Here is a 24,463-nt window from a genome sequence, read left to right on the forward strand (position 1 = left end):
CCAGATCAGAGTTAATCCACGTGCCAAGCCGAGGTGACACTCATAGGATATCTGAAGGGGTAGGGAAGTAAAGAGGATATAGCAATGAGAGTGCCAAAAGACCTGAGAAAAGACAGTTACCTTTTCCGTAACTGGTGTTCTTCGAGATGTGTTGCTCATGTCCATTCCACAATAGGTTTGTGTGCTCGCCACGTGCACCGGTGCCAGAAGTTTTTCCCTTAGCACTACCAGTAGGGGAGCGTCTCTAGCGACCCTTAAAAGTGGCGCCACTATGGTGCAGGATAAGGGGCGATGCGCGCTCCCCCCACCCTCAATTCCTTCTTGCCAGTCAACTCCGACAGTGGGGAAGGATGTGGAATGGACATGAGCAACACATCTTGAAGAACACCAGTTATGGAAAAGGTAATGGTCTTTTCTTCTTCGAGTGATTGCTCATGTGCATTCCCCAATAGGTGATTCCAAGTTATATCTGTTGGAGGTGGGTAGGAGTTCACAGACACTCGGGACTGAGTACTTCCCTGCTGAACCTGGCGTCCTCCCTACTCTGGGAGACTATTGCATAGTGCAAGGTGAACGTGTGGACCGAGGACCATGCGGCAGCCCTACAAATGTCCTGAATAGGGATGTGAGCCAGAAAGGTGGCCGACGAGGCTTGCGCCCTGGTCAAGTATGCCCTCACAATCGGCGGAGGGCGAACTCCCGCCAGGTCGTAACAAGTACAGATAAAGGAAGTGATCCAGTTGGAGAGCAGCTGAGTGGAGATCAACCAAACTTTCATGAGTTCGGCCGTGGCGATGAACAGCTGCGAAGACTTCCTGAACAGTTTTGTCAGTTCCAGGTAAAAAGCCAGGGCCCATTTCACATCTAGCATGCGGAGGCGGCGCTCCTCACTAGATGCATGGGGCTTGGGACAGAGCACTGGAAGAAAAATGTCCTGGCCCATATGATAGGCAGAAACCATCTTAGAAAGGAAAGAAGTGTGTGGGCGGAGCTGGACCTTATCCTTATGAAATATCGTGTACGGGAGTTCAGAGGTCAGGGCCCGTAGCTCTGAGACCCTCCTAGCAGACGTGATTGCCACAAGAAAGCCTACTTTCCAGGAAAGGTGGGACCAGGAGCATGTAGCAAGCGGCTCAAATGGAGGCCCTGTCAGCCTGGCCAGAACCAAGTTCAGGTCCCACTGTGGAACCAGGGGTCTAATGTAAGGAAAGAGGAGATCCAAACCCTTAACGATTTGACCGGTCATGGCATGAGAAAATATCGTGTGGACTTGTACTGGCAGGTGGAAGGCCGATATGGCTGCCATATTGACGGACGAGGGTACTAGGCCCTGGGCTCTGATATGAAGGAGGTAATCCAGTATAAGCTGGATCGGGGCAGCCACTGGCAAGACGCCCCAATCAGCAGCTCATCGGGAAAATCAAAATCATTTTGCCAGGTGGGCCTGATGCGTGGAGGGCCTCCTGCTCTCTAGGAGGACACGCTGGACTCCCTCCGAGCAAGTCCTCTCCTCTTGGCCTAACCATTGAGCAACCACGCCGTGAGGTGGAGGGCTGCTAGGTTGGAGTGGAGGAGGCGACCTTGGTCCTGAGAGAGAAGGTCCAGGCGGGTTGGCAACAGCCACAGGGTGGTGACTGTCAAGCTCGTGAGAGTCCCGTACCAGTGCTGCCTGGGCCACGCTGGGGCAATCAGAAGGACACGAGCCTTGTCCGTCTTGATCTTTGCCAAGACCTTGCCGATCAGTGGAACCTGGGGAAAAGCACACAAAAGCTCACCCGACCAGGACAGAAGGAAGGCGTCAGAGATCGTGCCCGTGCCCAGACCTCCCCTGGAGCAGAAATGAGGACACCTACGGTTCTGCCTGATCACGAAGAGGTCCGCTTGGGGAATGCCCCACGTTCACAACATCCTGTGCACCACCTCCGGGTGCAGCAACCATTCGTGTTGAGAGGAGAAGTCCTGGTTCACGCAATCCGACTGAGAATTTCAAAGCCCAGTAAATGGCGGGCTTCCAAGTTGATATCGTGGGCTATACAGAAGTCCCACAGCCTGAGGGCTTCCTGGCAGGGGGCTGAGGAGCAGGTCCCGCCTTGCCTGTTGATGTAGAACATTGAGGCCGGGTTGTCAGTGAGAACTCTGACCACCCTGCCTGCCAGTCACTAGCAAAAGGCCATGCAGGCTAGACAGACCACCCTGAGCTCCCTGACATTTATGTGCAGGGCTAGTTCCTGCATGAACCACAGACCTTGGGTCTGGAGGTTTCCCGCATGGGCTCCCCACGCCAAGTCTGACGCATCGGACATCAACTCTACAGTTGGAGGCCGGCCCCTGAACAGGACCCCTTGGAGCATGTTCCCCGGGGTGGACCACCAGCGGAGGGAGGCTAGCATAGGTTCGGGCACAGTGAGAATCTTGTTCATCCTATCTCTGGACTGGGAGAATGCCGAGGCCAAATCAGAGTTTAAGAGGCCACATCCCGAGTCTGGCGTGACGAACCACATACGTGTACGCCGACACATGACCCAGGAGTTGGAAGGACGCTTTGGCAGTCGTCATGGGAAACCTCATGACCACCCCGATGAGTTCCCTCAAGGTTTCAAATCTGTCCGGTGGGAGGGAGGCTCTGGCCGATGTCACGTCCAGAATCACACCAATGAACTCTATGCGTTGCACTGGTACCAATGTCGATTTGGTGCTGTTTACCAGCAGCCCCAGTGTAGTGCATGTGGACAGGAGGAGTGCTACGTGATCCTGTATCTGTGATCTGGAGCTGCCTTTGACCAGCCAGTTGTTGAAGTGGGGAAAAATCTGGATCCCCCGATGCCTAAGGTAGGCCACTACCACAGACATACACTTTGTGAATACTCTGGGAGCCATCGAGAGGCCAAATGGGAGGACAGCGAACTGGAAGTGTCCCTGTCCTGATGTGAAGAGGAGGAAATGCCTGTGGCCCTCTAATATGCGAATGTGGAACCATGCGTCCTGTAGATTGAGGTTGGCGTATCAGTCTCCGGGATCCAGGGCGGGGATGATGGATGCCAGAGAGACCATGCGAAACTTAAGCTTTACCATGTACTGGTTCAGGCCTCGCAGGTCCAGGATGGGCCTGAGCCCCCCTTTGGCCTTCGGGATAAGGAAATAGCGGGAGTAGACCCCTTGTATCTGAACTCTGCCGGCACCACCTCCAATGCTCCTAAGTGGAGGAGCCGTCTCACCTCTTGCTCGAGTAAGTTCTCGTGAGAGGGGTCCCGGAAGGGGGGCGGGTGGGGTAGAGAGAAACCGGAGGGTATAGCCCCGGGAGATGGTGTTGAGGACCCATTGGTCCGAGGTCAGCAGTGACCACTCGAAGAGGAAAGTACATAGGCGGTTGCAGAAGGGAAGGTCGGGTGGATCCCTGGTACAAACTGGTAAGTCGTTCCCGGGCGTTCCATCAAAACTGGCGCTTACCCGCCTGCTTGCCCTTGGAGGGCCCAGGCTGGGGCACAGGCCGAGACTGCCGCTGTGGGCGTTTTTTATAGTCCCTTGATTTTTTATAAGGAGGCTCATATCTGTAGTGGGTGATCTGACTGGGGGCCTGCTGCGGCTTGAACTTGGTCCTGGCTGGGGCTGGGACATAGAGACCAAGAGTCTTTAATGTCATGCAGGAGTCCTTGAGACAGCGTAACTTCATGTCTGTTTGTTCTGCGAACAGGGCCTTGCCATCAAATGGGAGGTCCTGCAAGGAGTTCTGTGCCTCACCGGACAAACCCAACAACAGGAGCCATAACGCTCTTCTCAGAGACATCACAGAGGCCATAGATCTTGCAGCTGTATATGCGGCATCCGAGGCTGCCTGAAGGGCCGCCCTGGCAGCAGCTGTGCCTCCTCAACCAGAGTCTTAAACTCCTTTTTATCACGCTCCTGGAGGGAGTGTGCAAACTTCGGCTTTGAACCACACAAGTTAAAGTCATATCTGCCCAGCAGGGCTTGTTGGTTCGCCACCCTCAGTTGGAAGCTCAAGGAAGAATAAATCTTTCTACCAAGTAAGTCTAGTCTCCTCAAGTCCTTATTCTTAGGGGTAGGAGTGGGTTGGCCCTGACGCTCTTATGGTTGACCGCCTCGACCACTAGAGAGTTGGGGGCGGGGTGGGTATATAGATACTCGTGCCCCTTGGCGGGCACGAAATGCTTCTACTCTGCCCTCTTAGAGATGGAGGGCAAGGAAGCCGAGGTCTGCCACAGGGCATTTGAGATCTTTGCCACCCCTTTGTGGAGGGGGAAAGCCACCTTGGCCAGGCGCTGCAGCCAAGGGGACATCATAGAGGGAGTCTGAGGGTTCCTCCACCACCTCAGCTTGTAGATTGACGCTTAATGCCACCCTTTTCAAAAGTTCCTGGTGGGCTTTTGTGTCCTCCTGAGGAACAGGGGGAGGAGGTGCCGTGATTGCCTCATCTGGGGAGTATGAGGATGGGGGTGTGGTACTCTGCGTCCCCACCGGTGCCAACACTTGGTTCCCTTCTGAGCGCAGAACTGGGGAGAAGTGCTCCGCTGACCCTTTCCTGGGGGGCTGAGAGAGGGAGGCCGATGGTCTTTCCAAGGCTCCGGCCACCAAGCGAGCCACCACTGAGGGCTGCATCGGGGTCCACAGGACCATTGGTACCAGGGCGCTGGCCAGGGAGCCCGGTGTCATTGCACCTGCTGTGGCACCGTCGGAGCAGACTGCCCTGCCTGGCTCACTGACTGTCAACTCCGAAGGGAGGCCAGGCTGGCATATGATCTACCTCTATCCCGGGACGGGAACAAGTGAGGACGTCAAGAGTGGTGCTGGGCTTGAGACTATGAACCAGGTGTGGAGGAGTGGGAGTACTGTCTGTAACAGCTATTCCGCAAACGGATCTGACAGGTGGCTCCGTGACGGCCTGTTGCCGATGATCTATGCTTTGGGCTGTGGGAGCAGTGCTGTGGCAGGGACCTCACCCGGGACGAAGAGCGGGTGCAGCGTCGACATCAGTACCGCGAGGGGCTACAATAGCTTCTCGGAGTCAGCAACCTCCGGTGCCGTCTGTTCCAGTCCCAGCAGGGCACGCTCTGATCGCTAGGTCTGCACTCCCTTGAGGTGGAGCGGTGCCTCGATCCCCTGCTGCTTGGCACCCAGCCAGACAACCTGGTGGGGTTCGATGGGGACCAGTGTAGGCTGTGAGTGGAACAGTCACTCTGCGTAGAGCGGCAACTTCCCTCGACTGTGTGCAGTACCGTCTGGGCGGCAGCTGTGGAGGTCTGAGTGCCGGCTTGCCTCTGGACTGGGGAGCTGCTGGCGTCAGTGCAACCCGTACCAGTAGAGATATAACATCTTGAGCTGCCTGCAGGGCCTCAGGCATGGAGGCTACTCCACTCTACTTGAGTCGGAGGCTACGAGGTCGATGGGGATCGAGAGCTGCCCAACACAGGTCTAGTCTTGCCCCCAGCCTTGCCCCAGTGCCTTGATGGAGAAGACCTCTTCTTCGCCTTTTCAGAGTGTCCTGTGGACAGGAAGCGGTGTTGACTTGTGGAAGGCACCATTGGGTTGCCAGGCACTGATGCCACGGAGCTCAGTGCCAACTCGGAGTGGTGCAGCGGTGCTGGGGTCAGGGCCAACTCCATCAAAATGGCTCGGAGCCGTACGTCCCGCTCCTTCTTGGTCCGAGGCTTAAAAGTTCTGCAAATTTTGCAGCAGTCACTGGGGTGGCTTTCCCCCAGACAGCGTCAGTGTGTGGATCACTCACAGGCATAGGCCTTTTACAAGTGTTGCGCGACTTAAAGCTACTTAACTATACTACTTCTTTTTTTCTTTTTTTTAAACTACAGGTACTAACTAACTACAAACTAAATGAAGTCCAAACAGAGAAAGCTATAGCAGAGCTGGAGCAGAGCAGTTCCGAAGCACCTTCACTGGTGGCAAGAAGGAACTGAGGGTGCGGGGAGCGTGCAGCGCCCCTTATACCGCACCATGGCGGTGCCACTCCAGGGGTCGCTAGGGGCACTCCCCTACGGGTACTGCTAGGGGAAAAACTTCCGGCACCGGTGCACATAGCGAGCATGCACACCTATTGTGGAATGCACATGAGCAATCACTCAAAGAAGAGCCAATATTGGTGAGCCTGCGTTGGGGTTTCTAAAATCATTTGAGCATTTTCTTGTTTGAACTTTCAATTACTCAGTCAGAGGTACTGGCGGTAAGGCATAATAGGGTCCAGAAAACGGGAGTCAAAAAGTCTGGATCTAGCCTGAATGTCAAAGAAACCCCAAGCTGTTCCACCATGACGTCAGTACTGCGATGACCTCAGAGACTCCACATCAAGCCACAGCATCAGACACATAACAGGCTGTCCTTCGGGCATGTCTGGATACTTGCCTCAGCTGGAAGGTGAGCTAAAATAGACAGTGATTTATTACAGGAAATAAAATAATAAAGAAAATGAAAATGACTTCTTTACAAGGCAGATCAAATACTATGCTGTCACAAATGGAGCACCTCTCGAACATCAACTGCTTCAACCTGGAGCAGGGTGAAGAGACCCAGTCAAGAATGGAATAGCCCAGAGCCAACTGGAATAGCATCCTTATTCTTTGTATTGCAGCAGTGCCTGATTAAGTGGGGCCCCAAATAGGACTGGAGTCCTGCTGTGCTAAGAACTCTACATACTCAGAGCGAGATGCAGTCCTACCCCAAAGAGCTTGCAATCTAAACGGCCAAGACAAAGGGCAAGTGAAAGAATGGATTATCATCACACTTTTACAGATACGGAATGGAGGCACACAGAGATAAAATGATCTGCCTAAAGTCTGTCTGTGGCAGAGCTGGGAAATGAACCCAGTCCCAGATCTCCAGAGTCCTAGTCCAGTGGTTTAACCACAAGGCCAAAATATGTCAAAGATGCACATCTTATTAGCTACATTACAACAAACACAACAAAACAAAAAACTGCACCTTAATCCCATCTCCCGCTGCCCTGGTGACCCAGCTATCCTGTGTTACAATTGCTAATCAAACGTTCTATCCTTATTCAACCCTGTGCACCCAAGAGTGAAAGATACACCACCATCATTGCTGCCACCTCTCCTTGAAAGAGTTGAAAAATAAAGATTCCAGAAATGGTGCTTGTGTGACAACCTCTCAACAGAAACAGTTTCTCTTGCCCCACTTATCCTGTACAGGTCCAGCCTCTCCCCAGCAATCCCATGGAGAGAAGGGGGTTGTAAAGAGTTCTGTGTGTTGGCTTTACCTTTTAATAATGCAGCAATAACAATTACAGAAGACAGAGTGGCACTCAGGCCCTGGTTCTCATGGGAGACTTCAATCACCCTGATATCTGCTGGGAGAACAATACAGCGGTGCACAGACAATCCAGGAAGTTTTTGGAAAGGGTAGGGGACAATTTCCTGGTGCTGGAGGAACCAACAAGGGGCAGAGCTCTTCTTGACCTGCTGCTCACAAACCGGGAAGAATTAGTGGGGGAAGCTAAAGTGGATGGGAACCTGGGAGGCAGTGACCATGAGACGGTCGAGTTCAGGATCCTGACACAAGGAAGAAAGGAGAGCAGCAGAATACGGACCTTGGACTTCAGAAAAGCAGACTTTGACTCCCTCAGGGAACTGATGGGCAGGATCCCCTGGGAGAATAACATGAGGGGGAAAGGAGTCCAGGAGAGCTGGCTGTATTTTAAAGAATCCTTATTGTGGTTACAGGGACAAACCATCCCGATGTGTAGAAAGAATAGTAAATATGGCAGGCGACCAGCTTGGCTTAACAGTGAAATCCTTGCTGATCTTAAACACAAAAAAGAAGCTTACAAGAAGTGGAATATTGGACAAATGACCAGGGAAATGTATAAAAATATTGCTCGGGCATGCAGGAGTGAAATCAGGAAGGCCAAATCACACCTGGAGTTGCAGCTAGCAAGAGATGTTAAGAGTAACAAGAAGGGTTTCTTCAGGTATGTTAGCAACAAGAAGAAAGTCAAGGAAAGTGTGGGCTCCTTACTGAATGAGGGAGGCAACCTAGTGACAGAGGATGTGGAAAAAGCTAACGTACTCAATGCTTTTTTTGCCTCTGTCTTCACGAACAAGGTCAGCTCCTAGACTACTGCACTGGGCAGCACAGCATGGGGAGGAGGTGACCAGCCCTCTGTGAAGAAAGAAGTGGTTCGGGACTATTTAGAAAAGCTGGACGAGCACAAGTCCATGGGGCCAGATGCGATGCATCCGAGAGTGCTAAAAGAGTTGGCGGATGTGATTGCAGAGCCATTGGCCATTATCTTTGAAAACTCATGGTGATCCGGGGAAAATCCAGGACGACTGGAAAAAGGCTAATGTAGGGCCCATCTTTAAAAAAGGGAAGAAGGAGGATCCTGGGAACTACAGGCCAGTCAGCCTCACCTCAGTCCCTGGAAAAATCATGGAGCAGGTCCTCAAGGAATCAATTCTGAAGCACTTACACGAGAGGAAAGTGATCAGGAACAGTCAGCATGGATTCACCAAGGGAAAGTCATGCCTGACTAATCTAACTGCCTTCTAGGACGAGATAACTGGCTCTGTGGATGAGGGGAAAGCAGTGGACGTGTTGTTCCTTGACTAAAGCAAAGCTTTTGAAATGGTCTCCCACAGTATTCTTGCCAGCAAGTTAAAGAAGTATGGGCTGGATGAATGGACTATAAGGCGGATAGAAAGCTGGCTAGATTGTCGGGCTCAAAAGGTAGTGATCAATGGCTCCATGTCTAGTTGGTAGCCGGTATCAAGTGGAGTGCCCCAAGGGTCTGTCCTCGGGCCGGTTTTGTTCAATATCTTAATAAATGATCTGGAGGATGGCGTGGATTGCACCCTCAGCAAGTTTGAAGATGACACTAAACTGGGAGGAGAGGTAGATACGCTGGAGGGTAGGGATAGGATACAGAGGGACCTAGACAAATTAGAGGATTTTTGCCAAAAGAAATCTGATGAGGTTCAGCAAGGACAAGTGCAGAGTCCTGCACTTCGGACGGAAGAGTCCCATGCACCGCTACAGACGAGGGACCAAATGGCTAGGCAGCAGTTCTGCAGAAAAGGACCAAGTGGTTACAGTGGACGAGAAGCTAGATACGAGTCAACAGTGTGCCCTTGTTGCCAAGAAGGCTAATGGCATTTTGGGATGTATAAGTAGGCGCATTGCCAGCAGATCAAGGGACGTGATCGTTCCCCTCTATTCGACATTGGTGAGGCCTCATCTGGAGTACTGTGTCCAGTTTTGGGCCCCACACTACAAGTAGGATGTGGAAAAATTGGAAAGAGTCCAGAGGAGGGCAACAAAAATTATAAGGGGACTGGAACATATGACTTATGAGGAGAGGCTCAGGGAACTGGGATTGTTTAGTCTGCAGAAGAGAAGAATGAGGGGGGATTTGATAGCTGCTTTCAACTACCTGAAAGGGGGTTCCAAAGAGGATGGATCTAGACTGTTCTCAGTGGTAGCTGACGACAGAACAAGGAGCAATGGTCTCAAGTTGCAGTGGGGGAGGTTTAGGTTGGATATATTAGGAAAAACTTTTTCACTAGGAGGGTGGTGAAACACTGGAATGTGTTACCTAGGGAGGTGGTGGAATATCCTTCCTTAGAAGTTTTTAAGGTCAGGCTTGACAAAGCCCTGGCTGGGATGATTTAGTTGGGGATTGGTCCTGCTTTGAGCAGGGGGTTGGACTAGATGACCTCCTGAGGTCCCTTCCAAACCTGATATTCTATGATTCTATGATATACATAGATTAGATAAGCTAGAGATGGGGTCATCCCGGGGAATGAAAGGTGCTTTGATAGGAATAAACAATACTTTGCACCCGATGGGCACCATGACCATGGGGAAACTGACCATGTCCTGAAATTATTTTCAAGAACTGATTTTAAAATGGTTTCCACTAGCACATTCAGAGCAGTGGGACATGGCACAGCTCTGCACTCAAGGGTCCTGGAAATATCACTTTCCAAAACATATTGAAAAGATCTGTCCAGCCAGCCCTCTCTGGAATCCCAGGTCACTTCATAGATCACTGGTTTCAGAACAAAAATAGCAAGATCCCACTACACCTTCGTATACAGTCCTAATCCTGTCCTTGGATGTACTTACATGAGTTCTCCCAAACTCACCTGCTTCCAATGCTCCCTGGAGCCAAATATGATTAGGAGGGCCTCAGACCTCAGCAGAGATGATGATGCAGCAGTGTTGTGATGTCACCAACTCAGGCCTTAAAATTTTTTGGCCCCAGGGGGCTGCACAAGCAGGTGAGTCTGGGAAGCTGATGTAAACGTATTCAACAACAGAATTAGGAGTCCACAGGAAGGTATGGCAAGGATGCTTGGATATTCCTTGGGTTTGTATGATGGCAGTATCCTCTTGTTTGTTCCCCAGCCCTGGGAGTCACTTTGGCATGGCAGCTGGCCTTCTCTGCTGTTTCACTTCTGAAACAGACAGCACTAAAGACTTCTGCCTTCGTCACAGCTGCATGTGTTGCGTAGAATATTCAAAGTAAAAGGGACTGATAAAATAAGTAATGAAGAGATCCCAGAATGGAAACCACTACTTATAACAATACAAGTAGTAGTCCAGAAGAAGAGATAGACATATTTGGGGCATCTTTTAAGAATGCCTGATTATAGGCTACCTAATCAAGCATTTCTTTGGTGACCCCAGGGCAAGAGATGGAGAGGCCTACCTAGAGCACACTCCACAGCACAACGTGCGACAATCCGGTTCTCAGGGGAGGAAGGGGGTAAATTACATGGGATGCCCAGTTCCAAGCAATGTCCATTTGCACCCATAATAAGGAGCACGTTCTGAGACAGATTAAATGAGGCACAGCTCTTGGGCTTGTGGGATATGCAGGGGCTCACTACAGGAGCTGACCTTCAAGAGATCCAGTCAGTGCTTACACTAGTTTATTGCAAGTGGCCCTTTTCCAGAAGGCCCTATTCTTCCTCCCTACTACATAATGAGACACCTCTCAGAAAACAAAACCATCAACCATAGCAGAGGGAGGCACACCACCAACTCAACCACTCAAAGTGTCAGCAGGTTTCACTCACTGGACTTTTGGAAGCAGTTGAGGAACTTAGGGCTGCCACCTGCACCTTAGAGCCATGACATTCCATAAAATATTACAAAGAAGAGGCAAAAGTAAAGAAAATATACACTGAGAGATGAGACCTCAAGAAATGCGAGACCCAGCAGATACTGTTCCTAATGAGCAAGCTGAAGAAACAGGAAAAATACAAAAGCACAACTACCAGTAGCCCTAGATGATACCTGCACAGAATGGGAATATGCACCACAAAGAAAGTAGTGGGTTCCAGTGCTCCATACAGTCATGGTTGAAAACTTACGGCATGAGCCTGGGGCAATAATCTCTAGTATACTCATAAGCCTCGATATTCAGATCCATGACTGGGCAAGCATGCAACCACAATGAGTTGTATGGAGGGGTATACGCAACTTCACATGAGCAGATCTACTCGATGCGACCTCATCCTCAAAAGAGATTCATTGGTAGCAGTACAGCATAATTACAACCATAACCCCAAGGGATTCTGGCTTGACTTGGACTGCTGAAGAACACGGAAGACTCCCAAGTTGCAGCATCACACGCCTCACAGAAACTCAGCAGGGTGTAAGTGTCTATCTGAATAAAACTAAAGAAATCATCATCCACAGTCAAACATCTTCAGTGTTTCAATGTGCATTTCTGAATGTTTAACTCAGCTTGAAACCAAATCCCCTCTCAAACTGGGGAGTAAATAATAAATGAAATGCTCAGAAAAGAACAAACAAAGAACAATTTCTCCTTTGGAAGAAGGACATTTCTGCTTTTACAGTTTAATTTATTTCTGAGCAGAGAGTCATTTTTAAAACTTAGTCATTTCATACAAATTTTTGATCCTTTGCAAACCCTGAAAATGTCTCCAAAGAACAAAGTTTTTGCCTGATTCTAGATGGAATAAAGCCTAGAATTCAGGTCACATTTCTGGATATACAGGTATGTTTTCTCTCTCCCCTCCTCCAAGTTTCTGAACCTATTACTCCCTCACACACAGGTATTAGTAAAACTGTCACATCAGTCGAGGAGGCAGAAGTCTGGCAATTAGTACTTATGCACAGAGAAATTCTTTCAGAGTTTGGATTGATTAAAATGTCATTCCAACCACAAGTTCAAAGAAGAGCTGCAGGATGACAAAAACTTCTCACCCAAGAGCTAGTTTTTAATTTTAAAAAGGGATTTAGGACAAATCATTTTAAATAAAAGACCTGCTATGTGCAAACTAACTAAAAAGTCGACCATATGAGTAGCTGAATTACCTTCTATGTCACAATTATAATCAGTCAACAAAGAGCTGGTTTTCTGATGAAAAGCAGACATCACCATTACTATTCACTGAGAAATGCCTACAGTCAGGCTGCCAAAAAATTTTGTTCTAGAAGGCCTTTTTCAGATGCTTATTCCTTTGCTAAGCTTTTTTTACTTTAGGGCTGAAGTTTGGGAAGTTTCTCCTCAGGTTTTTCTTTTTATTTTGAAAGTTTCAGCAAAAATGCTCTCGCCCTTTTCAAGAAGGAAGAGAGTGGGGAAACATACTTTTGCATTTATTAATAAAAAGCTTGGGAACTTTAAAAAAAAGACCTAAAGATTCAGTGGGAGGTGACAAGAACTTGAAGTTTACAAAGGAAATAAGCTATGAAAGTTGGAGATGTGCCTTTAGTGGTTGGATGAAAATAGATTTTCACGTGACTGAGATACAGTGGTTCTAATAGCATACTTTGTGGATGCACACATTTTTGTTATACGATCCAATCTAAGCAAGTGGGCACAAGGCTGTAATAAAGACCCATGGGAATCTTCTTAAGAGATCCAAGATTATTTCTGGCCTCAGTAACCCAGGACCGGTCCATATCCAAGACAGATCAGTCAGTATCCACTGACTCCACTGGCTACTGTACATCTTCTCTTTTCTGACACATCAAATTCTTCCCTCTGCAGTCTTTTTTCACAAGAATCTCATTTCTCCTGGGGAAGAGGTAGAAGACTGTTTGAGTGGGGGCTAGAGAAGGCTCGGCATTCAGCATGCCCGCAGGAATAAGACAGACTGAGGGGAGACCGTATTATGCGTAAGGAGGACTACTGACAGCTGGGAGGATTGCTATAAGAAAGACTGATGGAGAATCATCTGACTTTCTGCTTCCCAAAAGGCGCTGTCATCTAGTGTTACAGAATGGTTCTTTGTAGGATGTGGAACGGGTGGCACTTCTGATAAACCATCCTTTTAACATCACATCTCACTGTATTGCCTTTGTTTCAATGGTTATACCTTCCATTACATTCACTGAATCTCAGACATACTGCAACGTATGACCAGGACATCAACCAAGTACACAAATCCAGGACAAAAAGAAAAGGAGTACTTGTGGCACCTTAGAGACTAACCAATTTATCTGAGCATAAGCTTTCGTGAGCTACAGCTCACTTCATCGGATGCATACTGTGGAAACTGCAGAAGACATTATATACACAGAGACCATGAAACAATACCTCCTCCCACCCCACTCTCCTGCTGGTAATAGCTTATCTAAAGTGATCACTCTCCTTACAATGTGTATGATAATCAAGTTGGGCCATTTCCAGCACAAATTTGTGCTGGAAATGGCCCAACTTGATTATCATACACATTGTAAGGAGAGTGATCACTTTAGATAAGCTATTACCAGCAGGAGAGTGGGGTGGGAGGAGGTATTGTTTCATGGTCTCTGTGTATATAATGTCTTCTGCAGTTTCCACAGTATGCATCCGATGAAGTGAGCTGTAGCTCACGAAAGCTTATGCTCAGATAAATTGGTTAGTCTCTAAGGTGCCACAAGTACTCCTTTTCTTTTTGCGAATACAGACTAACACAGCTGTTACTCTGAAATCCAGGACATTTATTTCAATGTGCAATTAATGAATCCTTACTTTTTTCTTTTATAAAAGTAAGAAAATGAAACCCCAAAAGTTACATTAATGCAATCTTAAAGTGGAGATTTTAAATACACAACGTTATTATGGCATTAATATTATTTAATATGAAGGCAGTATTTAACAGCATTTATGGTAATATATATATAGAAGTCAGAGTTTACTTTGCTCTGGGAACCATACACTGGAATTTTATTTTTTAAAGTTCAAAATCTCAGCTCCCTTATTGCTTTAAAGTAGATTTTCCCATTCAACAGAAGAATGCTATTGGTTGGCCAATGCAATCACAGCTTTAGAAACAGTGGTCAGCCCGTACAAAGCAGCCAAACAAAGGGAAAGAGCTAACTGCAACCATCTCCCCTGCTTTTTGATCCCACATGACACTCTCTCCACAGCTGCTCTCTCCTGTGGTGACCTCTCCTCTCACATCCATCACCCCAAAATGGTTCATGTACCTGTTATCCATATATCAGCAACTTCTACCTCACTCTCTTGATCAACACTCCATTAGCCTCTATTCTCCCCATGCCCTATTGTCTTTCACCCTGCAGTTTTTCCAACCAACTTCTTGGATTTTGATTGCTGTCTCTTCCTCTCATGACAGTCATCCTTCATGACTTAAGCCTCCTGTCTGACACCTCAACATCCTGTCTTCCTCCCCCTCTGACTCATTTGACCTTCAACCCTGGATCAACCCCACTTGTCAGAATGGCCACTTACCCATCCATCCTTGTCTTCATTACACCTGCTCCCCTCACCATTTCCGAATATCCGAGTTCCCCCTCTACAACCACCACCAGATCCTTAACACACACATTCCCTGATTCACCTACCTCCACCTGGCCTTGTCATGAGCTCCAATCCATCAACTTCTAGGACTTCTCTTCCACACTCCAATGTCAGATGTCCAATCCTTCCACTACACTTGGTTCTTTTGCCTGTCCCACCACGAAGTCCATTTCGCTAACCCCACAACCTTGGCTCACTCCCAATGTTCTCCTGCTCCTGGCCACTGAATGCCCCTGGAGAAAGTCCACTGGCCACAAAGACTTCTTCCACTTCAACTGTGTTCTCTTCTCCTTCAGTTCTACTGTATTCCTGGGCAAGCAACACTATTCCTCTCTTGCTGACTCCCACTCAATTCCTGTTACCTCATTGCAACCTTCCACTCCCTTCTGAAAACCTCCTCCCTCTCAACTTCCTCAGCCATCTCTAGGAGACTCCCTCTCAGTGAAAACTGACAAGACCTGCTGTAATAAATGGAGTGGGGGTAGCTCCCTTTTATGGACACCCAGCCAGCCAGTTAGCTATAAAATTCCTCTTGGTAGCTGTTCTCTACTTGCTTTACCTGTAAAGGGTTAACAAGCCCACAGGTTAATTAAAAAAAAAAAAAAAAAAAAAGAAGTGGGCACCTCACCAAAAGAGCCAATGGGAAGGTAGAACTTTTTAGAATCGGGAAAGAAACTTTCCCTTTGTCTCAGAGTAGCAGCCGTGTTAGTATGTATCCTCAAAAAAAACCAGGAGTACTCGTGGCACCTTAGAGACTTTAGTGTATTTGTTAGTCTCTAAGGTGCCACAAGTACTCCTGGTTTTTCCCCCTTTGTTTGTTGTTCTCTCTGGGCTGCAGGGACACGGAGCAGCAATGCTATAAGCAGGAATGCTGTGTAAGGTTTGAACCAGGTATGAAAAATTATCTTCCATATCTAGAAGGAATCATTGGAAGGCAGGGAATGTTTAGAAGATGCAGTTAGGTTTATTTCTGTTTATTTTTTAAGGCTTGTGGACTCCACTGTGCAAACCCCAGATGCTTTTGTTTGCTTGCAACCTTTAAACTGAATCCCCAAGAAAGCTATTTTGGGTGCTTAATTTTTGGAATTGCTCTTTTAAAATCTAGCAAAAGCCTAAGTTCCAAATGTAGTTTCTTCCTTTTTGTTTTTAATAAAATTTACCTTTTTTAAGAAGAGGATTGGATTTTTGGTGTCCTAAGAGGTTTGTGCATATACTGTTTGATTAGCTGGTGGCAACAGCTAATTTCCTTTGTTTTCTTTCTCAGCTCTTCCCCCCGGGGAGGGCTTGAGGGTACCACACAGGGAGGAATTCCCAAGTGCTCCTTCCTGGGTTCAAAGGTGTGATTTTTTGCATTTAGGTAGTGGCAGCGTTTACCAAGCCAAGGTCAGAGAAAAGCTGTAACCTTGGGAGTTTAATACAAACCTGGAGTGGCCAGTATTAATTTTTAGAATCCTTGTGGGTCCCCACCTTCTGCACTCGAAGCGACAGAGTGGGGATTCAGCCTTAACACCTGCCATGACCGCCCACACTTTTCTCTTTGATTAACCTCTCCTCCTTTGCCACCACCACAAACACCATGATTTCCCATCTGATGTCCTCTTCTTCCCCTCCATTAGGCCCAATGATCCCATCCTCTCCTGCCTCCCTCTCCTCCATAGTCACTATCCTCTTACTCCTCCCCTCACTATGCAAGTACATCTGTCTGGTTTCAGAATGTATCCTCATTGGAGTAGGGACCACCACATCTCTCTGGTTTCTGAATATAACCTCATTGGGGTTGGGACTGTACCTTATTTTTTGTTTGAAAAGCACTTAACACTCTGTGGGCATTATCTGAAACAAGTAATAAATAATCATAGTAAGAGTCACAGGAGTTCTGTGGTGAGAATCAGCTCATGGTTCATACACAGTAGCAGTCATCTTGTCCATGACAATAAAATGGAACAATGAGGTATTTTCCTTAAGTCAAGAAATAAATACAATCCTTACCTTTTCATGCCATGCTGACTTCTTGCAAGTTACTAGCTCATGCAGCCCATCATGTAGAGTCACTAGATCTTTGGTCAATTTGTCAATTTCTCCAATAATATTGCTAGCAATGTGGCAACACAAGTTAGCATTTGGCAAAGTGTTTTTCTCTTTACAAACATCTTCTGACTTGAATGTATTCGCATCTTCAGATAGGGTATCTAATACAGTTTCCTAAAGGAAAAAATACATGGTAAAAGTTCATTAACTTTATAGTACCAACCGGAAATAATTTGCTTGCCATGTGTTTCCCCAATATTTAATGTTAAGAACCTACTGTGAATTGACTGTGCTGATCTCAGACACAGTTACTCCACATATTTAAAAAAACAGTACTATTACTGAACAGAACCTGCTCAGCTTGCTAATAAATACATGTTTTAAGGTATTTCTGAATTAGCAAACACCCAACGGACAGGAAACTGCCTACTGTAAGCTATACTGCACTGCTGTTATTGAAACCAAACACAATCCATGGAATGTAAGATGGTCACAGATCAGTGCTTCAGAAGCTCTGAACATGGCCTCCAGAGATCTGAGGAAGGGGTGTTCTCTTTATGACCTCTATGTTCAAATGTCAGGACTAGAGGGAGAATTTTTTTATATATATACGTATTTAAGGATTATTAATATAATTACTGCACTCAAAGTGAGTAGTGATTATTTCAAACTCTGGCCTAAAACAGTTAATCTGTTTTGTCTTAAAACTTACCCATACAAGCATCAGTCTTGAATTCAGTGCACAATGGCTATCTAAGGCCATGTCTACACTACAGGGACTGTAATAACAAAGCTACAATGTCATAGCTATGCCAGCATAACTCCATAGTGTAGACGCAGCAATGGAAGGGGTTTGTCTGCTGCTATCTGAACTCCACCTCCCCAAGCACTGGTAATTAGGTCAATGGAAGGATTCTTCTGTCGACCTAGTTGAACCTACACGGGGAGTTAGATTGGCATAGCTACAGCACTTGCGGGTGGGTGGATTTTTCACACCCCTGAGTGCTGCAGCTATTTAAATGTAGACCAGGCCTGAGGATTTGTCCTGCAGTTCGTCAGTATTAGTAGTAGTAGCAGCAGAATAGCACCTACTACATAAAGTAAACGGGCAAGAGTGAAGTGCTATAGCCCATCAGACCAGGAGTATCAGGTAAAGGAGGCTTTCTTCAGACACTTAACAGAAGTTTCCAGATCACAGGCTCTAGTTCTAATGGGGGACTTCAATCACCCTGACATCTGCTGGGAGAGCAATACAGCAGTGAACACACAATCCAGGAAGTTTTTTGAGAGTGTTTGGGACAACTTCCTGGTGCAAGTGCTGGAGGAACAAACTAGGGGCTGAGCTCCTCTTGACCTGCTGCTCACAAACAGGGAAGAATTGGTAGGGGAAGTAAAAGTAGGTGGCAACCTGGGTAGCAGTGACCATGAGATGGTCGAGTTCAGGATCCTGACAAAAGGAAGAAAGCAGAGCAGCAAAATACGGACCCTGAACTGCAGAAAAGAAGACTTTGACTCCCTCAGGGAACTGCGAGGCTGAGGGGGAAAGAAGTCCAGGAGAGCTGGCTGTATTTTAAAGAAGCCTTATTGACGGCGCAGGAATAAACCATACCGATGTGCAGAAAGAACAGCAAATATGGCAGGCGACCAGCTTGGCTTAACAGAGAAATCTTTGGTGAGCTTAAACACAAAAAGGAAGCTTACAAGAAGTGGAAACTTGGACAGATGACTAGGGAGGAGTATAAAAATATTGCTCGAGCATGCGGGAATACAAGTACTGTAGTGCAATCTCTATCATGAAAGTTGAACTTACAAATGTGAAATTATGTACAAATAAAACTGAATTCAAAAATAAAACAATGTAAAACTTAATAGCCTATGAGTCCAGTCAGTCTTACTTCTTGGTAAGCCAATCACTCAGACAAACAAGGTTGGTTACAATTTGCAGGAGATAATGCTGCCTGCATCTTTTTTACAATGTCACCTGAAAGTGAGAACTGGAATTCGCATGGCATTGTTGTAGCTGGCGTTGCAAGATATTTACATGCCAGATGCGCTAAAGATTCATATATCTGTTCATGCTTCAACCACCATTCCAGAGGACATGCTTCCATGCTGCTGATGGGTTCTGCTTGATAACGATCCAAAGCAGTGTGGACTGGCGCATGTTCATTTTCATCATGAGTCAGATGCTTCCACCAAAAGATTTATTTTCTTTTTTTGGTGGTTTGGGTTCTGTAGTTTCCACATCAGAGTGTTGCTCTTTTAAGACTTCTAAAAGCATGCTCCACACTTCGTCCCTCTCAGATTTTGGACAGCACTTCAGATTCTTAAACCTTGGGTCGAGTGCTGTAGCTATTTTTGGAAATCTCACATTGGTACCTTTTTTGCATTTTGTCAAATCTGCTGTGAAAGTGTTCTTAAAACAAATATGCTGGGTCATCATCAGAAACTGCTATAACATGAAAGGAAACCACCTCTAAATGGGGTTCGTGAAATGTCTGCTTGAAGTTCAGTGTAAAACTGGTTTATGGTACTTTCTTCTGCATATGTTGCAGGTGATTTATAGTCACAGGACCACCTTTACCTGGTAGTTTAATGCTCATTATATGTGAAGACATGAACCTACAGCTTTTCAAAGAACTGTAATCTTTTTCTGATAATATAAAGGCAACTCTGACCAAAAGCACCCTTGTACTCACACCCTTCACACTATCGTAATAATCATTGTACAATATATGTCTTGTGAGGTTTCATTTGAAAACAAATAACTCACTGGTCAATAACAGCATGGTGAAATGTATGTAGCAATATTATATGTAAAGTTATGAAATCGCCTTGTACAATATAGTTAGCACATGTTCAAATACACACAGGCCTGACTCAGCAAAAGTTGTTAAACAGATCTATCCAAGGCCGGATTTCCAGTTACCCACAGTAGACTCAAGCTCAGGGATGCCGACGTTCTAGGGGTGCCTAAAAATTCAAGGTTTGTTGCTCCTGGCTCCCGGCAGGGGGCGGGGCCAGATGAGGGGGAGACGGCTCCACACAGCCCGGCTGAAGCGTTCCTGGCAGCATGGAAGGTGAAGCAGCCTCCTGTGGCAGGGGAAGAACTCAGAGCAGTCCAACGCAGGGGGCGCTGCAGGGCAAGTGGGTCCTGAGGGAACCCGACCTGGGCAGGCCCTGCTCCTGCTCCAACCTGGCTGATTGTGCTCCTCCCAAAGGGCCATGGTGATCCCCGACCGGCCCTGACCACGCTGCTGGTTCAGCCTGGAGGACAGAGTCATCTCCCAACAGGGCCAGTGAGTGAGGCTGGCGGGCAGAAGGGCGCGGGAGAGTGGGTCTCTAGGGGAAGGTTGTGGGGGGCTCTGGACAGTGGGGAATGGGGGAGGTCTGTGGGTGTTGGGGTACTGGGCAGTGGGCAGTTGTGGTGGTGGGGCTGTGCGGTGGGGTGCCTAAAAGTTAAAAGTCGGGAGTAACTCCACTGCATGTGGTGGCTCGGCGCTCCTGGCTGCCACCGGGCAGCAGGAGAAGGACCCCCAGAGTTCTGAGCCACCATGAGTGCCCCCCTACAGCTCCGAGCTGCCACAGGCAGTGAGAGACCCTGGAGCTCTGAGCTCCTGCGGGCGGTGGGGGGAAGTGCAGAGCTGGGGCCCCCGCAGCTGCCCATCCACCCAGGGGTGCTTAGGGGCTCGCAAGGTGTAAATCCGGACCTAGATCTATCATAAACCAAGGCACGTCTGTTTACCTCAATTTACATATATGTAGTAAACATGGTCCTCAAGGCAGCAGGAAGAGGAGTTGGCAGGAGACCAGGCAAATTTGCATTACAGCAAACACAGGGGGGTGAAAAGAAAGAACACGGAGCCTTCTTCACCACTAGACTCCAAGTCACGTTCTTTACAGTTTGACTAGACTTTGTTTTGAGGGGTAGCCCTCAGAAGAATCCACTTCAAAGGTTCACTAAAATATAAAAAAAAAAAAAAAGAGCAGAAAACAGAGAGCTCTATCTCTCTCATGCACCTTAGGAGACGAAGGAACCAGCCCTTTGACTTTGTGGAGAGCTCCTGACCTGAGAATTTGGTCAGCCCTTTTGCTGGGAACCTGTGGTAAGGATTTTTACCTTGAACCAATTCTAGCTTCTTAAGTTCTAGCTACTAGGAATCGTCTTATCTTTATTTTTCTTGTAACCATTCCTGACTTTAATACCTTACACTGTACTCACTTAAAATCTCTCTTTGTAATTAATTAAACTTGTTTTATTTTTAACCTAAACTAATCCATTGTTGTGTTTAAACTGATCTGTTTGGTAACTCCAGCTAAAGAAGTAAACTGTTGAATATTGGCCTTTTACAGGGGCAATGGACTTTTAATACCTGAACTGCCCAGGAGAGGGTGGGACAGTGCAGAATGCATATTTTGGGGAAATCTGGGATTGGTAGTGTGTTGGGGTCACTCTGCAGGCAGTAACCAAGGGTGGTGGAAGCCAGAGTGTGACTGGAGAGTTGCTGACAGGCTGCTGGGGTCACAGTTGCTGGACCAGGTCTGTGGTTACACACAGACACTCAGGAAGTGACCTGCATGCTCTTAGGCTGTTAGTGCGTGGCCCAGGTTGGGAACTACAGCACCCACGTTGTGGGGCAGGCAGTGACACAGCCCCTCACTTTGCATGCCAGAATGCGACAAATGCCTTCTCTGTGAACGCTATCTTTTCATTGTAAAATGGTTTTACAATGCTTTATGGAGAATTTGCTACTTCCAGTCCAGTGGAGTTCACAAATACTGAGAATGTCTATGGGAAAGGATGCAGCTCTAGTTTTAAGTTCACCAATTAACATTCCTGCTTTGCAGTGTAGTTGTAGCCATGTCAGTTCATACTGCATTCTCACATTCCATGTTCCAATGTGCATTCATTTTGGTACTGTGCAATCTGTTCTTTCCTAGCAAACTTTTCACAACTGCCAAAGTTTCCAAACTGCTGGCATGGACCTTTTAAGGCTGGGCGTCATCTGAACCAGTACGGACGTTGTTTTGATTTTTGCTCATTTTGCCAGTTTTTTGGCTTGAGAGAGTACCTAGACTCCCAGCCACCCCAAGTTTAGGCAGCCCCTCCTATCAGTTACCCATTGAGGGTGCCCATGTTGCCCCATGAGAAGATTGGAGAAGCACATTGGAATTGTGGCCTAGTCTGATCCCAACTCCCACTTAAGGTACCACGGGGTTATCCCTGCCAGTTTTGACTCACCAGCAAGATCTGCTGGCAGGAAATCCACTCAACCTTTGCAAACCCCAAAACCTACCAAGAAGAAAAAACGGAAGTGTATCAAGAACATCTGTAAACTGAAGACTACTCTCGGTAGAAAAACAAATGCAGAAAGCTCAGCAAGGAACTAAAAGTCACTCTCCAAAAGACTACAACTGAGTGGCTTCAGAGAAAAAGCTAACAGCTTGAAAAACAAACACTTTAAAAAAAGGAACATAAGAGGACTTTTTCAGGAAGTTAGATTACTATCAATAAAGTTAACATGTAACAAGTCAGCTATTTAGTAGATAAAGATCAAAAGAATATTTTCATCAGCTACTGAATGTGAAGAGTCAAATGGACCCAACTTTCCCCTGAGACCATCAACTGCAAAGACAATAACAAAGAACATATAGAAAAGGAGTAGTTGTGGCACCTTAGAGACTAACAACATATAGTGGAAACAGAAACCAAAACCACAATCATGTCTCTGAAAAATAACAAGGCACCTGGTCCAGATGGTATACCGCCTGAACTGTTAAAACATGGCAAAAAAGGCACTGTCATGCTCCTTTGCAAACTGCACAACCTCAATTGGAGGAAGGGTGAAGTACCTGAATGTTGGGAACGCTCAACCACTGTAGCACTCTTCAAGAAAGGTGACAACTGTAAAACAAGAATACTGACAAACCATCTGCAGAAAAAATGCAAACATTTGAAATGAGGTGCCTGTACTGTACCCTAGATGTGACAAGGCTAGATAGACTATAAAATGACATTTACATAAAAATTGTAGAGTTGAAGTTTTCCATGCTTGGTCTCTGTTTGATGGCAAAAATCCTCTCAGGCATTTTTAAGTGCTGAAAGGGTAAATATATATATATTTGTCCTGTTCTTTAATTTTGATATTTAACTCAAAAGTGGTTGAAATCTGAATTTTCCAAGTTGACATGGAAATAGTCATTAATAACTGCTTTAGTAATGCTGTCCAATACTTTACTAATATGCATCTGATGAAGTGGGTTCTAGCCCACAAAAGCTTATGCCCAAAAATTTTTTTTAGTCTCTAAGGTGCCACAAGGACTCCTCGTTTTTACTAATATCTATATTTTGTAATAATATCTGTTTATTACATTTAAAAAGTTATTTTAAAACAATGTTACAAATATTTGAAAACAAAGAGCTGAGAAGTTGTAGTTGAAAATTCTCCAAACTGCTAGCTTTGACCAAACAAGCCCAGTTCCCTCAACCTCTCCTCGTAAGTCATGTGCCCTAGCTAGCTGCACACTGAAAATGAATGCAGTCAGCATGCATGCACATAGAGGAGTTCACCACACAGGTATTTTGTTACAGAAATGTAAAAACTCAGCTGCTGAAGCTGGAGGAAATTAAGAGTGTGAGAGGCTTAATCATTTCAGAGCAACAGGTCTCCAGCAAGTGAGCAGCAGAGCCCACTTGGATCTTATATGCCTTGTGTTTTGCTGTGTGGAGCATGAAGATACTTTGGGGACTGATACTGTATTCTATGAAGGGATAGACAGATTAGAGAGAGGCTTGTGGGCAAGCCCTTCAGACCTGCTATAAGGAGATTAGAAACACCTTGGTAGCTGCTGAACCCAATTAGAACCAAACAAGGTTGCTAAGATCCACCAATGAAACCTAGCCTCGTTTTTCCAGGTCTTTTATATTCAGACATAATGATGCTGCTTCAGCCATTAATGTGCTACAGAGTGTGCTCTTGGGGAATGGTGGGCAAAATGGAGCGCGACCCCAAGGGGGGTGCAGAGGAATGTTCAGGGGTGAGCGTTAGTGCTAGGCGGCTGGTGCCAGCCCTGCACAGCAGGGCCCAGACCAGCCCCCACGAGGCCAGGGAGGAAGTACAGTCTTCAACCCCCCCCCCTTACTCACCTCAGCAGGTAACCCAGCCTGTGGGTCAATGTGACACACTGATTGCCGTTCCCAGCAGCCTCTGCTCCCAGTACTGGCTCCACCCCCAGGGAGCATCACACATACCTTCCCCCACCCTGAAAACCTGAGGGAGGAGGTACTGGACCTGCCCTAGCAATGTAGCCTGTGTGCAAGGTAGAAACAGCGCACTGCTGAGGTAGCCTTGGCTGTGCAATAATGGAGGCGGGGCATGGACAGACTTTTAAGGATAAGGGAGGGCGTGACTGGAAAAGTTTGCACACCACTGCTCTAGGGAGGCCTATCCATCTCTTGCACTGGGGTCACCAAAGAAATGATTTTTTAGGTAGCCTATAATCTGGCATTCTTAAAAGATGTGCCAAATATGTCCAGCTCTTCTTCTAGACTACTTAGAATCACAGAAGATTAGGGTTGGAAAAGACCTCAGGAGGTCATCTAGTCCAACCCCCTGCTCAAAGCAGGAACAACCCCAACTAAATCATCCCAGCTAGGGCTTTGTCAAGTCA

The 24,463-nt window shown here is 46.9% G+C and overlaps 1 protein-coding gene across 3 annotated transcripts in view; it reads right to left on the reverse strand.

The window, feature by feature from the left end:
* TEDC1 (tubulin epsilon and delta complex 1) overlaps positions 1-24,463 on the reverse strand; it is a 159,574-nt gene that overhangs the window by 26,205 nt on the left and 108,906 nt on the right. For all 3 annotated transcript variants that reach the window (XM_077823925.1, XM_077823924.1, XM_077823923.1), the window contains one exon: positions 16,754-16,966. In XM_077823925.1, coding sequence (XP_077680051.1) covers positions 16,754-16,966 — 213 coding nt within the window. The remainder of the gene's footprint in view (positions 1-16,753; positions 16,967-24,463) is intronic.

This window comes from Eretmochelys imbricata, chromosome 8 (assembly GCF_965152235.1).
Source record: "Eretmochelys imbricata isolate rEreImb1 chromosome 8, rEreImb1.hap1, whole genome shotgun sequence".
Classification (NCBI taxonomy): Eukaryota; Metazoa; Chordata; order Testudines; family Cheloniidae; genus Eretmochelys; species Eretmochelys imbricata.